Source organism: Littorina saxatilis, linkage group LG8 (genome assembly GCF_037325665.1).
Source record: "Littorina saxatilis isolate snail1 linkage group LG8, US_GU_Lsax_2.0, whole genome shotgun sequence".
Taxonomy (NCBI): domain Eukaryota; kingdom Metazoa; phylum Mollusca; class Gastropoda; order Littorinimorpha; family Littorinidae; genus Littorina; species Littorina saxatilis.
Window position 1 is genome coordinate 72,528,851 of NC_090252.1, and position 17,595 is coordinate 72,546,445.

The following is a 17,595-nucleotide window of genomic DNA, read 5'->3' on the forward strand; positions in this document are numbered from 1 at the left end:
AAAATAGTTACGCAAAGAAACATACAACTGCGACAATAACAATCCCGTTTAGAACACGTACACACGACTACAATTACCCAAAAGACATAAATGATACCTTCCTAAAACTGTTGACCTTCAAAGGAGAAAAATAACAACACCTGCCAAAACTACTACGCACTAAACTCTGTTGTCTGAAACGAACACACAAAGATAAACATTAGAAAACAACAAGTCTTAACTAACAAAACAATATTTTACCGTTGCGCCATCAGGCAGGAACTGTTCCTCATGAAACACACAAATCCGTGGAAATCACAAGTACAAAACACAGCGGGCTCGCTACTAACAAAAAAGCGACCTTCTCCCTCCAGACTCAGAGACGTACTAACCTAAAAGAGGCCGTTTCCCTCGTCATCGACTTAATATGCAAATGAGGTTAAAAACCGAAAACTATTCAAAACTAATATTTGGACACACCCAAACAATGCTGCTATAGCAGGTTCGAAAACGTTATGGCAAAAAGATATAGACAACATACCGAAACAAATACACCTAAACTACGCATGATACCTGATAACATGGACTGCACGCATCATGATAAGCCGAGACAGGGTCGCCTGTTCATAACTGCGGAAAAGAGCAAGTCATAGCCGCTCAACACGTGCTAACTAAAACGCCAAGTTGGTCAAAAATACAAGGTGAGCGTTACTCAAGTCTTGTGACCTTCGTGCATCCAGAAAACATAACAAACTACGATGCTTCGTCGAGCACACGTACATCACGCAAATAACACGTGGACGAAACCAAACAACAGTCACACACAAAAACCGGCCGTGAGCAACGGCAGGCACACTCCCGCCACAAAGCGCGCTAATGCGCTTTCAACACAACAACCAAAACGTCAAAAACCGTTTTAGGGTGAAAACTTAACTTACAAAAGAATTCTAGTCGTACCCACTTACAGTTACTCAAAAACTTTTCTTTATTTGGTGTTTAACGTCGTTTTCAACCACGAAGGTTATATCGCGACGAGGGAAAGGGGGGAGATGGGATAGAGCCACTTGTTAATTGTTTCTTGTTCACAAAAGCACCAATCAAAAAATTGCTCCAGGGGCCTGCAACGTAGTACAATATACGACCTTACTGGGAGAATGCAAGTTTCCAGCACAAAGGACTCAACATTTCCCACATACTGCCTGACCAAAATCCTTACAAACACAGACCACACTCTATACAAGAAACACTTAACAAGGGTTAAAGGAGAAACAGAATCCGTTAGTCGCCTCTTACGACATGCGGGGTGCAGAGAAATAAGGATGTGGAAAAGAAGACTTTTGGTAAGTGAAATAAAGGTGATGGATCCAGTCAGGTAGAAATAAGACAACAAGAACAGAATTGGAAAACTGCAGGGAATAGTAGGGAGAGTTTTCTTGGAAGGAAATATAGGTGAAAGGACTGGTAAGGCAGAAATAAGACAAAAGAAGAGAAGTAAAGGGGTGGGGTAGCTCTGTTTAAACGCTCCCGCCGCGTGAAGGCGACCCCATGGGAGCTACTCAAAAACGAGACTAGCTATAAAACGCACAAGGCATAAACTTAAAACCTGTCCAAAACTTATTTACAGTTACTCAAAAAACAAGACTATGAACACACTTGGAACATAGATTTTGACCTTCCAAAATTACTTACAGTTGTTCAAAACATAGCTATGAACGCACTTGGAACATAGATTCGAAAACTTCAAACTTATTTAACAAGTTTTTAGCAGTGATCCCGCTCCTTGGGGTCACCACGCTACACATTCTAACTCGCCTTCAAAACATGACTATGAACGCACTTGGAACATAGATTCGAAAACTTCAAACTTACTTAACAAGCTTTTAGCAGTGATCCCGCTCCTTGGGGTCACCACGCTACACATTCTAACTCGCCTTCAAAACATGACTATGAACGCACTTGGAACATAGATTCGAAAATTTCAAACTTACTTAACAAGCTTTTAGCAGTGATCCCGCTCCTTGGGGCCACCACGCTACACATTCTAACTCGCCTTCAAAACACGACTATGAACACACTTGGAACATAGATTTGAACCTTTTAAAACTTACATACCAAGCTTTTAGCAGTGATCCCGCTCCTTGGGGTCACCACGCTACACATTCTAACTAGCCTTCAAAAACGTAACTATGAACGCACTTGGAACATAGATTCGAAACTTACAAAACTTACTTAACAAGCTTTTAGCAGTGATCCCGCTCCTTGGGGCCACCACGCTACACATTCTAACTCGCCTTCAAAACATGACTATGAACGCACTTGGAACATAGATTCGAAAATTTCAAACTTACTTAACAAGCTTTTAGCAGTGATCCCGCTCCTTGGGGCCACCACGCTACACATTCTAACTCGCCTTCAAAACATGACTATGAACGCACTTGGAACATAGATTCGAAAATTTCAAACTTACTTAACAAGCTTTTAGCAGTGATCCCGCTCCTTGGGGCCACCACGCTACACATTCTAACTCGCCTTCAAAACATGACTATGAACGCACTTGGAACATAGATTCGAAAATTTCAAACTTACTTAACAAGCTTTTAGCAGTGATCCCGCTCCTTGGGGCCACCACGCTACACATTCTAACTCGACTTCAAAACATGACTATGAACACACTTGGAACATAGATTCGAAAATTTCAAACTTACTTAACAAGCTTTTAGCAGTGATCCCGCTCCTTGGGGCCACCACGCTACACATTCTAACTCGCCTTCAAAACATGACTATGAACACACTTGGAACATAGATTCGAACATTTCAAACTTACTTAACAAGCTTTTAGCAGTGATCCCGCTCCTTGGGGCCACCACGCTACACATTCTAACTCGCCTTCAAAACATAGCTATGAACACACTTGGAACATAGATTTGAACCTTTTAAAACTTACATACCAAGCTTTTAGCAGTGATCCCGCTCCTTGGGGTCACCACGCTACACATTCTAACTAGCCTTCAAAAACGTAACTATGAACGCACTTGGAACATAGATTCGAAACTTACAAAACTTACTTAACAGTTCTTCAAAACACGACTATGAACACACTTGGAACATAGATATGAACTTTACGAACCTTACAGTTGTTCAAAACACGACTATGAACGCACTTGGAACATAGATATGAACTTTAAAAACCTTACAGTTGTTCAAAAACATGACTATGAACGCACTTGGAATATATATTCGAAACTTTCAAACTTACAGTTGTTCAAAAACATGACTATGAACGCACTTGGAACATAGATATGAACTTTAAAAAACTTACAGTTGTTCAAAAACATGACTATGAACGCACTTGGAACATAGATATGAACCCTTTAAAAACAGCACCACCGTGCACAAACAAACGTCCGTACCTTGGTTGTGTTTTATAAACACAACTTTCTATTCCAAAACGGCAAAAACAAAATTCTTCACCAGACATGCAACAAAAGCACAACATTTCATTCCTGAATTGGCCATCCATATCATAATAGTCCTTAAAGTTCTGCAAATATTGAAAAAAAAAAAAAAAAAAAAAAAAAAACAAGTCACTCCTTCACTTATCAATGTTGATTGTATGTGTTCAAAACTTGTTACGTATACACTTGTATACTACATTCATTTGCGTTCCTTTAAGTCAATACCTTTACACCACCGTATTAAACGAGGACTGTCAGCTTGTGTACGGGTCGTTCTAAACACACAGCTGATGAAGTAGGGCGTCCATGCTTGTCCAAAGATGAGGTACTCATCTTAATACGCACGCTGCGCACCAATCCATCCGTTCCAGGGAACACCTCAAGGACCCGGGCCAACGTCCAGTCGTTACGACACACGTTGGGCTCGTGCAGCACAACGACATCTCCAACCGCGACATTGGTCAGAGGCCGTCGCCACTTGCGTCGCTGCTGAAGAGTAGCCAGGTAAGTCCTTCTCCAGCTCTGCCAGAACTCCTCTGCAAGAAGTTGCACGCACCTCCGTCTCCGCACGTAGAGGTCAGCATCCTCGAAGACTCAGGGCGGAGGAAGAATGCCCGAATGCTTCATAGTGAGGACATGGTTGGGGGTCAGGGGTCTTGCACTGTCGGGGGTCCGAGGGATTCTACAGACAAGGGGTGACTATTGACGATCGCCATGGCCTCGTACAGGAAGGTGCGCAAGGAGGAGGAAGTGAGTCGTAGACCTGATCTCCCCAGCAGTCCATTTAAGATGCTGCGGACAGTCTTGATCTGCCTGCAGGATAAGCTTGCCAAGCAGAACGAAAGGCGCCAAGAGTCCAAGAGGATCATACAAAGATGCCACCGTGGAAAGCACGCCTCTCCTTGACAAAAGGTTGACCTTGACATTGCTAAAACCAAGGGTATCATCGTCCGTATTCCACTGCAGTCCAAGAGTTCTCTCAACGGCAGGAAGATCACCGGGTTTAACCAGATCAGCAGAAACAGCGGAGCTGACTTCGGAGTCGGGAAAGCATGACAGTAGCTCCTTGGAGTTTGAGACAATCTTGTGCAACCTCAAGTTGCTCTCAGAGCAGATCTCTCTCGCCTTGGCCAAAACTTCAGTTGCTCTTTCCACCGTACTCTCAGCTTTCAGACCGTCGTCCACGTAGAAGTCCCGCTGTAGGAAAGAAGAAGCCTCAGGAGAGATGGCTGCATTATCCTTGGATACCTGCTTCAACCCGAAGTTAGCACAACCCGGCGACGAGGTGGCTCCGAAGATGTGCACTTTCATCCTAAAATCCACCAACGACCTGCTCAGGTCACCGTCCTCCCACCACAAGAAGCGAAGTTAGTCTCGATGCGGTTTAGACACATGGAACTGGTGGTACATCTTCTCAATGTCACAAGCAAAAGCAACTGGACCTTTGCGGAAACGACAGAGAACTCCCACGAGTGAGCTAATGAGATCCGGTCCTTGTAGCAGCAGATCGTTCAAGCAAACGCCAAAGTGCTGTGCGCTACAGTCAAACACAACTCTGATCTTTCCTGGCTTCTTCGGATTGTACACCCCATGGTGTGGGATATACCGACGTGTACTGGACACAATCTCATCTGCAGGTACCTTCTCGGCATCGCCTCGATCCAAAATGACCTTCATGAACTTTAGGTAGTCACGCAGATACTCAGGTCTGCGCTCAAACTGTCGCTTGAGTCCCATCACTCGTTTGAGAGCAGCGCCTCTGTTGTTTGTCAGTGCAGGATTGTCGGACCGGAACGGCAGTGGCATTTCATAGTGACCCTCTGAATTTATTGTCACATTGTCTTGAATGATTTTCAAAAATCGCAAATCGTCTTGTGAGGTTTGACCTACTTCGAGGTCAACAAAGTCTCTCTCAATGGCAATCAACAAGTCCGATGCAGATGCTTCTTTGACGCTTGGCCTGTACACGAACGCGACTCTGTCTTCCTCTCCTGCAGATTGCTGCATTCTGACCTGATGGGAAGAGCCGATGGAGTCAAACGAGGTAGGGTGTGTAGACCGTCCAACGACTGACCAAACCAGACGCGTTTCGACACCGTAAGGGACCCCTGAGACGATGCTAACTGGCATGAGTGCCTCAGCACAATCGTATCCTATCAGGAGACCTGCTTCACAGTTGGGCTGCAATGGAATCAGGTTGGTCGCCAGTCGTCGCAAATGAGGATGTCTAGCAACTGTCTCTGGAGTGGGTACGTGATCCTTGTGAAGGTCTAAGAAGTCCCTTGAGAACGCTGGAGGTAACTTGATCCAGTCGCTCTGAGAGAAGTAAGATCGTACTCTCAGACCCGTGTACTTGGTGCAAGGAATAAGCGTGTCATTTTCTGTGAGAGTCGACAACTTCAGTGTAGTTTGTGTAGCCGTCGCTCCAAGACTCTCGACTACAGAAGACACTGCGAAGGTAGCGTCTGACATAGTGTCTAATAGGGCATAGGTGAGGACCTCCCTGTCCGGATTGTCGATGGAAGAGACGTAAACTGGCACAATCATCGCAGTCAGTGCTCCGCAGCTATCAGACTGAGCTGCGTTAGCGGATGCTGATTCCATGGGCTTGCTTGACAAGTGAGTTGCGTAGTTTGTGCTGGTTGTGGGAGCCGAGTTACTGTCTGTGTCCTTGAATGGTACAAAGTCTTCGTCATGCATGCAGGTCGGATGGCGCTTGGAACATGTTTCACACGTAGCCCTCTGTTTGCACTGACGAGACCGATGGTCGACGCTCAAAAGACAGCCAAAACAGAGACCACTTTTGAAGACAAACTCCTGACGTTCCTTGGCTGTCCCTTTCATGAAACCTCGACATGCCAAAATGTCATGACCAGAGTATCCACAGAATTCACATTTTGCTTCCGCTGACTCCCCAGACGTGGCCATAACGACCTTACTCTTGACGGGCAACTTGGCGCTGACAGACGTAGAGGGCATGATCCCGAAAACAGGGTCTGTGGCAATTTCTGCTTCGTAGGTGACGAAAGTCACAAGTTCGTCGAACGTAGGGTAACGCTGCTTGTTGAGCTTGGTGCTGACTACATTTCTGGCCCAACGACGTACCATCCAGTCTGGTAGTTTCTCGACGATGTTCTTGAGGTAGTGTGCGTCGTTGAGAATCTCTAGGCCACCAACCTCCTTGGCAGCGACTGCACACTGCTGTAGAAAGTCAGCGAGACATCGCAAAGCAACTGGGTCCTTGGTCTTCACGACGGGCCAGTTGTCCAACTTGGTTCTGAAAGCTGTACTGGTGACGTAAGAGTTCCCAAATCGTTGTAAGTAGAGCAACTTCTCATTCGACCTTATGTTCTGTCGTTCTATGAGGAAGGAGAACGAGGCTTTCCAGGTCGGATACAACAGTGGGTCTCCAGAAAAGACACAAGGCTCCTGGAGCGGCAGTCGGTTCAGCGTCAACGCCTCAGCGAGTGTTTTCGTTACCGACTCCAAGTAGGAGTCGTGCTGAGACGTAGGTGAGTTGAACGATCCGTAATTGGGCATAGATGCTTGATCCTCAAACCTGACCTGGGGGTTTCTGACTGTTCTCTCAGCGCCCTCTAGACCAGTTGAAGCAGCGCTCGGAAAACCGATGGGCAGATGTGCGGGATCCATACGCTGTTGCTGCTCTGAGACGCTGGGCAAGAAGGAGCTGAACTGATGACGTAGACGAGGATCGAGAACCTCAGTACGAGGTGTAGAGGCTGAGGGTGCGAACTCGATGTGACGGGGTGGAGTGCTAAGGCCGTAGATGTCGAACCTTCCCGTCTCGCGTGGGGCACCTGCATCCCAAGCATGATGAGGATCGGAGACGGGAAGTGAGGGGGGGGTAAGCAGACGTCACACTATGGGGAGGGTGGCTGACCGTCGAAGCACGAGCTGCGTGGGAGCCCGTGAGGGAGGCGCCAAAAAGAGGGACACCCATCGTAGAGATAGGATGGGTGGTATCTCTTGTAGTAGCTTGAGCAGTCGTGAAGAGGGGAAGCTGCGGTAGCCCTTGTAGCGTATGTGCGTCGGTGTAGGTGAAGCTGCCGTACGTCGACGAAGAAAGCGTGGTTGTGACGGAGGTCATGGAGGACGTCGTGACGGGTGTCCTTGTCGTCACGATGCTTGAAGAGGATGGGACGGCATGATGGTCCAGCTTGAGGTAGCCTCTCTGCGGGACGTGGTAGTCTCCAGTAGTGGCTGCGACCTGGGACTGCATCCTCGTAGGCTGGCTGATGGGAATGGTGGCTGGGACCCTATCATAACCTAAACCTATTTCCTGTTTAACTAACCCTGTTTGATATCCTATCAAGTCAACAGGGGTTAATTTAGGGAGCGGGTAAGGATTGTCTGCTTCTTCCAGAATCTCTATTTCCGCCAACTTTTCCTCAAGTTCTTTGCAAATAGTCTCTCTCTGTTTTAGCGTCCCTCGCCTCTTTAATTGCTTTAGCTTCTGCCTCTTCTTCTTTCCGTTGCTCTTTTTCATTCTGGAGCTGGTTTATTTGGGACTGTCCCTTTGCCTTGATTTGGAGAGCAGCTATTGCAACCTTAGCATATACTTTGTCCGATTTTCCAGAGGCTCTAGATAAACCAGATGAGCGACTACTTGCTCTTGATTTAGTATGTCTTGACATCTGTCCATGACGCACTGTCGATCCTGCTGGGGTAATAACTGTTACGATTTTTGAAATCAGTTCGTGAGAAGCATTACGCAGGTCGGTAAAACACTCTATGTACGTGCCATCTTGGGTAAGTGTCTTTAACTTATTGGCACACACTGACAGTTCTTCCAGTCTAGCTGAAATTCTTTCCTTCAGAGATTGTAGCACCTTTATGTCTTTTTCCTCTTTGCATAGTTCAGTAGAGACTGTTGACAACAATTTGTCAAGATGAGTTCTCAAGTTAGTAACATTTGCTTGGTTAATACTGATAGCATGACTCAGTCCCTTTTCAGTCAAAGTTCTTTCTCGTTTGGACCGAATTTCAGTGCTATCTTTATCTGCGATTTCTTCAACAGAAGATAGTCCTTCCCGGTCTAAAGCGCTGTGCTGAGCACCTGGCACGACGGGTGATGGTACCTCATTAAATCTTAAAAGATCAGAGTCTTCACTATCTTCCCTTTCAGCCATAATTTACAACAACATGAGACACGTTATGATAAAACGACAATAATGTTCTTCAATAAAACGCAAGTTTTAAAGGACTTTGGATACGAGAGCCATCAGTCAGCCTCATTTAGGCTGGAACATCCCAAACTTAAGCAGACCGGGTTAGGGGTCTGGTTACTATACATGAGTACGCTCTGGTCTGATCAATTTAATGTTGCGTAGAAACCCGCTGTGGTTAAGAGATTATAAAGCTTATACGTAATACCTATTCCTTATCTAAAAAGGGAGTCTATGGAGACTAAGTTTTTTACTGTCTAGGAAAGGGAGTCTATGGAGACTAAGTTTTTTACTGTCTAGGAAAGGGAGTCTATGGAGACTAAGTTTTTTACTGTCTAGGAAAGGGAGTCTATGGAGACTAAGTTTTTTACTGTGAGTGCACATGTATCTTAAGGAAGGCAGAACCTACGTCACAGACTCGCTTGCAGGAGGTACAAAGGAATAACTCGAAAGAACAAGAAGATTTATGGTTGTTTATTTTAGCTAACTATCCAGCCACCATTTCTTGTAATAGTTCAATTCGTTTTCTATTCGAATTAATTGTAACTTAAATTCGATTCGGTAAAAAACTGCAAATACACACAAAAAAGACATATATAAGTCACAGAAAATAATATTAATATGTACAATAATACAGTATCAATTAAACCCTGCGATAGAATACATAAACCACAGTTTAACTAACATTCACCTGAAAACATGAAATAATCTACAAATATTTAATAACATACAAAATGGCCGACAACCCTTATTCCTAAACGCTATAGTCTCCAAAATTCGTTTAGAACACGTACACATGACTACAATTATCGAAAAGACATAAACGATACCTTCCTAAAACTGTTGACATTCAAAGGAGAAAAATAACAACACCTGCCAAAAACTACTAACGCACTAAACTATGTTAACTGAGACGAACACACACAGACAAACATTAGAAAACAACAAGTCTTAACTAACAAAACAATATTTTTACCTTTGCGCCATCAGGCAGGAACTGTTCCTCATGAAACACACAAATCCGTGGAAATCACAAGTATAAAACACAGCGGGCTCGCTACTAACGAAAAAGCGACCTTCTCCCTCCAGACTCAGAGACGTACTAACCTAAAAGAGGCCGTTTCCCTCGTCATCGACTTAATATGTAAATAAGGTTAAAAAACCGAAAACTATTCAAAACTAATATTTGGACACACCCAAACAACGCTGCTATAGCAGATTCGAAAACGTTATGGCAAAAAGATATAGGCAACATACCGAAATAAATACACCCAAACTACGCCTGATACCTAATAACATGTACTGCACGCATCATGACAAGCCGAAACAGGGTCGCCTGTTCATAACTGCGGAAAAGAGCAAGTCATAGCCGCTCAACACGTGCTAACTAAAACTATGCCAAGTTGGTCAGAAATACAAGGTGAGCGTTACTCAAGTCTTGTGACCTTCGTGCATCCAGAAAACATAACAAACTACGATGCTTCGTCGAGCACACGTACATCACGCAAATAACACGTGGACAAACCAAACAACAGTCACACACAAAAACCGGCCGTGAGCAACGGCAGGCACACAAGTAGTTTTTATCAAGAAATATTGATCAAGAAAAAAAGTCTGGCCTTAAGTAAATACAAAATAAATTCGGTATACTTTTGACAAACTATAGGAAGGAAAATGTGTAGATTGCGAGATATTTTCTAAAAAAACATATACTTCAGGCAAATCCAAAAACAAAGAGACTGCTAACGTTCCAAAATTCAGAATAAACAAGAAGGGCAAAGCCCATACGACTCACATGCTTGACCTTGACCTTTACATGACCTTGACCTTCAGGGTCAAGGTCAAATAACTAAACCTAGCAATGACATCATACACTAAGAACTGCTTTACACATTTTTCCTACCAAAATACATGTGACCTTGACCCAAGGTCAAGGTCATCCAAGGTCATGCAACACAAAGCTGTTAATTCAAGACATAGGAAGTACAATGGTGCTTATTGGCTCTTTCTACCATGAGATATGGTCACTTTTAGTGGTTCACTACCTTATTTTGGTCACATTTCATAAGGGTCAAAGTGACCTTGACCTTGATCATATGTGACCAAATGTGTCTCATGATGAAAGCATAACATGTGCCCCACATAATTTTTAAGTTTGAAACAGTTATCTTCCATAGTTCAGGGTCAAGGTCACTTCAAAATATGTATACAATCCAACTTTGAAGAGCTCCTGTGACCTTGACCTTGAAGCAAGGTAAACCAAACTGGTATCAAAAGATGGGGCTTACTTTGCCCTATATATCATATATAGGTGAGGTATTCAATCTCAAAAACTTCAGAGAAAATGGGAAAAATGTGAAAAATAGCTGTTTTTTAGACAACATTTATGGCCCCTGCGACCTTGACCTTGAAGCAAGGTGAAGATGCTATGTATGTTTTTTGGGGCCTTGTCATCATACACCATCTTGCCAAATTTGGTACTGATAGACTGAATAGTGTCCAAGAAATATCCAACGTTAAAGTTTTCCGGACGGACGGACGGACGACTCGGGTGAGTACATAGACTCACTTTTGCTTCGCATGTGAGTCAAAAAACAAGAAAGGTAAGTTGTTGGAACGTTTTTTTAATGACAAAACAATATGTTAGTCACAGATATTTCGACCCAACCTCGCTTGTGTCTTCTCCCCAAGCGGTGGCACCTTTTGTGAGCTAAGTCTTTTTTTGATTAAATAATATTTGTTTATCTGTGCACTTAAAAGACCGGTGGGTGGAAATATCTGTGACTGTAACGTCTTGTTTTGTCAATAACAAACGTTCCAACAACTTACCTTTCTTGTTTTTCGATTCATACTTCAGGCAACCAGCACACGGACAACAAATGACAACATGAATACAGCCAATACATTTGACTCAAGAACTAAGTGTTTGAGGTGATGTGCATAGGTATGAATGTTGAATGAGTCTGACTAAGATACCCCCCCTCTCGTCGTACAGTGGAACATACCTTTCAAAAATATACACCTTATGTTAATTGCTCTTTCAAATGTACTGCTTGGGGTTAAACTTCTTTAACATGCAACTCGTGCTGTCTACTATAAATACCATTAGGTCAACATACTCGTGAATGTTTCGTTTTGTCTATAATTAAACATTTCAGAAACTACTCTTCCTTTCCGTTTTTTTTTTATTTTTTATTATTCGGAAACATACCTAACTTTATTTGAGACTACTTCTATAGATATAAATTTGCAGGTTGACGAAACGTGAGTTATGAAAGAAATTCCCTCCCTTTTCTTTTTATCTTCTGTAGATTACTTTGTTCCTATTTAGCTCCCCATCCCCATTCTTTCAATTTGTTCTTCTGGTTTATTGTTGTTATGTCCACCATTACGAAAATGTGTGTAACTTAGTATTGTTCTGGTCACGTGATATAAGCATTTGCTTGAGTGCGTGTCCTAGCTGTGTGTTTCGAACTGTTCATGCGAAGAAATTCTGAATAAAATGTTCTTTAAACCAAAGTAACTCAATCCACATCTCACTCAGCACAGAAAGCACAGACAATTAACATGAGGAGAAATGAACTTTGACTTTGTTCTAAATTGTATTATTTGGATGGTATCTGCCAAAGACACTGTATCTCTTTTTTTGCAAAGTTAGAATAAGGCACTGATCTTCAAATCAAAACAAAATCTTACAACGAATGGCACATTGGTCTTCTCCTGTGGTGATGCTGTATGGCAGTAACAGGAACAGCAGGACTGGTCAACAGGGAAATCTGGATGGTGTCAATGTCAAGTGGTCTGTTCTGATCAGTGGCCGTGAGCGATAGTGAAAGTTCTTTTACCTCTGGAAGTAAAAGAAGAGGGACAATGAGTGTGATTATAAATCAATTCGAACGTATGCTTCTGATGTCTACAGTACACTGAACATTTAGACACCCTCTGGAAGTCGTCTATATGTTATCCTGTGTGTATCAATGTTGTAGCAATTACACTGGGTTTGCATGATCTCAGTCAATGCAGAACATTCCCTGCACATATCTTACTGTTCCCGAATCTAGAATGCTGGGGACTGTTCACCTTACCAGTAGTACAAACACCAAAAGCTTAGATCTGGTGACAGTAGTAAACTTTGATTCCAGCAAACACTGCCAATGTCATGAATTGACATCAGGGGGTAGTTTGCGACTGAAAAGATTACTTGGCACACGCATTGTCTTAGCTCAGACCGTTCTATAAATCTAGAGATCTAGCCTGTGGCGCATCTGTAGGCCTATTCCAGCGATATCAGCCGAACCCAGACACACTGTTAAGGCACCAATTCGTATTCACCGCACATCAAAACAATGTTTACTTGTATGCATGAATATAAAAGCATGTGCTCTGACCTTCAACGTATTCCTTCTGGTGAGATTATCCGCTGTTCGTCACCACGGAGTTTCGATGGCTCGTCGACTGTACCAGCCTCGCGCAATACTGCCGTGTTTGGACTTGTATGAAGGAAAAACACTGCCAGTGGCCACATAATTAATTTCAGATGAAACACCAACTTGTGCTGCAGAAAAATGGCGAAATCTGTGTCCAGAAAGTGCCCGACACTTTGAAATCTGCACGTGTGTGCTGCACAAACCTCTTCCATTTCCACAAGAGACTCGGATTGTTATGAGGGAACATGTGCTAGGTAAAGCTTGGGGACACTGACGAGTTGTTGCAGATTGCGACTGCACTCCACCGAGACATTCTTTTCGGGCACACAGTGGTGACTTTTCTGGATGGAAATCACGCTGGTAGAATCAACACAAAAACTTGTGACGTCACGGTGAACCTGACGTCACAGTGAACCAAAAACCCCGTGACCACACCTTGACCCCAGTTGGCTTGTCTTTGTTAGCCCCGCACAAATAAATCTTCAACTACAACAACAATTTTTTTTAAATTTTTTAAATATTTTTCCTGAGATGTTTGTAACATTTGGCATTCGAAATTCAAGTTTTTGGAGGTACTTCAAAACCAAATATTGAGATTTGTAATTTTAGGCGATTTCAACGTCGACTTCCTGAACTCTCCATCGCGGAACTTTTTGAATATTTTACAGGCGCACCAGCTCTGTCAACTTGTGAATACGCCAACACTGTAACAGCCACCACTAGTACATGTATTGACCTTATCATCACCCAGACCCCTCAGTTAGTTAAACAAGTGAATGTGTTGCCACCTATTTGTAGCGATCATAGTGTACCACACATTGTATTAAACAGAATTGTGAATAAAAATAATTCCTATAAAAGAACACTCTTTAATTATAGCAAACTTAATGTTGATGGTTTTTGCGAAGCACTCTATCAGGTTAACTGGCAAGACATTCTCATGAAGGAGGTGTTTGACGAAAGTGTTTATATTTTTTTCTGCACTATTTATGGACATAGCCAAACAGTGCATGCCAGTAAAAGAAGTAACGATACGTCCTAACGACGCACCCCGGATTACACCTGAAATGTTAATGTTAATAGACCAACGTGATCAGATTCATTTGAAAGCCAAAACAAGTAAACATTGATGTGTGTAGGCCTAGCCAGTATAGTGGCAAACAACAATGTAATAGTTTTTGGAAAGATGTTTTTATGTTTATGAACAGTTTCGATATAAAATAGATTTAGAAACCTCCAAAGAAATATTAGCAGAACCACTTTTTTTTAATAATAATATAAAGATTGGGAAGAGGACTTGTTTTTTTCCAGAATTGGTTTGATAACAACATTTATTTCATTGGTCAGTTGGTTAATGACGATGGAAGTTTGTATACCTATAACGAGTTTTAGGAAAAGTATCAAATCAAAAAAAAAATTGAGCTATTTAGGATGCGTGGGAGCAATCAAAAAACCCTATACAAACTTTGATATTGTTTTGGAGAATAATAGTATGATTGATAGTATTAAATCGGTGTCAGTCATTCACTCCCAAATAAAAGGAGCAACATTTTATCATGAACAATTATTACAGGATGGAAAGCGTCCAAATTGTTGTACAAAATGGGAAGGTAAATTAGAAGGCGATATTGATTGGAAATTATGTTTTAAATATGTAACGAAAATTTCTGAAGTGAAACCTAAATGGTTTCAAATCCGAGTATTACATAGGATTTTGGCAACAAATGTGATATTAAAACAAATGGGAGTAGTAGAAGACGTGATGTGCCATTTATGCAGAGACGAGAGGGATAGTATTCAAAATTGTTTGTGGGCGTGTCAATATATACAGTCATTTTGGAATGATTTGTTAAACCATGTTAAAAATGAATGTCATAATGTTGAGAACATATTTTGTAATGAAAAGTTTATTTTGTTTGGTATTGATCAATATTTCAAAAGTAGTACAGTTTTTGATTTTATAATATTAAATGCCAATTTATAAGTGTAAGTATGCAAAAGCTGTTCCTACAATGGCTGCATTTAAAAGAGATATGGGAAAAAAGGTATTTGGTAGAAGAATATTTAAGTAAAGTTAATTTTACATAATGAATTTCTCCTGGAGTGGTATCCATTTAAACCTCTGATATTGTCAAATGATTGATTGTTTTTCTGATTGAGTTTGTAAGGATGAAATTTGGTTTTGGAGTTAATATGAGGTTAAGGATGTTTTTATTTTAGACTTGGACATAAACATTGTCTGTTTATTTTGCAGCAGCTTAACGGAGAACAGGACTTGGTGGTATGAGTAGTTCTACAAAAAAATCAAATAGAAACATAAACAAGTCGCGTAAGGCGAAATTACTACATTTAGTCAAGCTGTGGAACTCACAGAATGAAACTGAACGCACTGCATTTTTTCATAATGACCGTAGTCCGCCGCTTGTGCAAAACGGAGTGAAACTGACGAGCCTGTTCAGCGCGGTAGTGGTTTCGCTGTGCTGCATAGAAAGCTTTTCTGTACCTCTCTTCGTTTTAACTTTTTGAGCGTGTTTTTATTCCAAACATATCATATCTATATGTTTTTGGAATCAGGAACCGACAAGGAATAAAATGAAACTGTTTTAAAATCGATTTCGGAAATTTATTTTAATTTTTTTTCCCCCAAAAAAAATCTTCACATTTCACTCAAATATGTATGATTCTAACGATGGACATAACAGTTTTCCTGTACAGCACCTTCTTAAGATTAATCTTTTAAAGTGTGTATTTAAAATGCTTATCATTATAATTATACACACACACAAAACACAGTATGACATCCACTATATACATCTTGGTGTACACAGTATGACATCCACTATTATACATCTTGGTGTAACTTTGGGTCCGTATCTAGAATTGAGAAGGGAAAGAGAAAAAAAAAAAAATAAGAATAGAAAAATCAAAAATAAAAAAGAGGAATAAAAATCATAATTTTATATTTCCGATCTGCAAATGCTTTTCGAATAAAACAAAAAGAGGCATTGAAGCCTTTGTTTGTTTATAAATACATTTTAGCAACCAAAATTATACGGTTCAATTCTTTCAACAGAGTTGCTTGCCTTTTTCGATTTTTAATACCAAACATAATTTCGTGCACTGTTAACTCTATTTGTTTATCCAGATGTACCCAAATATAAACTCAATCACCACTGGACAAAAGAGAAAAAAGTGTTCTATATAATCAACGCTATTACTACAATATGAACAGACATTGTCCTCCACAACTTTCATTTTACATAACATAATGTTTGTGGGATAAATATTGTGAAGTAGTTTCTATTGTAATACACGCAACCTTGTTTCTTTAACCGATTCAAAACTAATCAGCCAATCTTTCTTATCAATTTCATAATTAAATTTCCTCCTCCAAAAGCCAATTGCACACGGTTCAACAACTTTCACACTTACTCATTCTTTTCTAAACTGTTGTGCGCTGTGTATTTTCTGAGGGGATATCTATCAAATCAATTTCTTTCTTTCCGTGCATCGTCTTACGCATTACATTCAGAACAACAGCACGAACCATGTTATATTCCAAAATTCTCCGTGGGGATTTTCCTAAAACATCACAAATGAACTGATAGGAAACAAATTCGTTTCTGTATAAAAGATCTTGTACACTATTAAGACCCTTTCTCGCCCAATCTTCAAAATACAGTACATTTCCGGCATAAGCAAAACCTTGGTTATTCCATAAAAGCGGATTAAATAAATTATCATCAATACATAAGCCTACGTTGTTATCAAGCCAGGTTTTCAAAACAATGTTCCAAAATTTGGATTTGACAAGTTCACTCCCCTTTAGTCTCCGAAAATTAACATTTGAATACAAACATTCACAATTTGAGCCGTACATTGAAAACACTGGCTTTGGAACACATTTCCACTTATCCGTGACTTTGGGGGATGTCAGTCTGACAGCCCATTGTAATAAAAAGGATGCCTGCATGTGTTTCAAATCAATCATATTTAAACCACCATTTTCGACATCACAACACAATATTATCCTTTTAACCTTTTCAAATGCCTTTTTATATTTAGTCAAGTTTTGATTATTATTTTCTTTCTTTTTCCACAAAAATCTAAACAGCAGTCTATTAACTTCTGCTAATACTTTATCAGGGATCACAAATGCCTGCATAAAATAAACAAATTGGGAAATCAAAAACGTTTTTATTACAATAATTTTACCCATGATACTCAAATTTCTTTTCTCCCATGCCGAAATCAAGCGCTTAACAGACGTAATTCGCTCTGTCCAATTTTCCTCAACGTCAGAGGCTGATATGTCATTACAAAAATAAATTCCCAAAATCTTTAATTTTTTCTTCCAATTGAAATCATAAAAGGTGTCTTGACAATGTTTTTGACTTCCTAACCACATGGCTTCACATTTCGACAGATTCAACTTTAATCCGGAAAGGTAGTAAAAAGAGTCAAAAATCAATAAGGCATGTTTTAAATCCGTTTCACTTTTCAAAAATAACGTTACATCGTCAGCATACAAAGCAATTTTTAACATAT

The 17,595-nt window shown here is 41.1% G+C and overlaps 1 protein-coding gene across 1 annotated transcript; it reads right to left on the minus strand.

Moving 5' to 3' along the window:
- Positions 1 to 4,802: 4,802 nt before the first annotated feature.
- LOC138974861 (uncharacterized) lies at positions 4,803 to 7,674 on the minus strand. The gene is made up of 2 exons (XM_070347587.1): positions 7,392 to 7,674; positions 4,803 to 7,252 (listed from the first exon to the last, which is right to left on the minus strand). The coding sequence occupies exons 1-2, from the start codon at positions 7,672 to 7,674 to the stop codon at positions 4,803 to 4,805; spliced, it is 2,733 nt and encodes a 910-aa protein (XP_070203688.1).
- Positions 7,675 to 17,595: the final 9,921 nt, after the last annotated feature.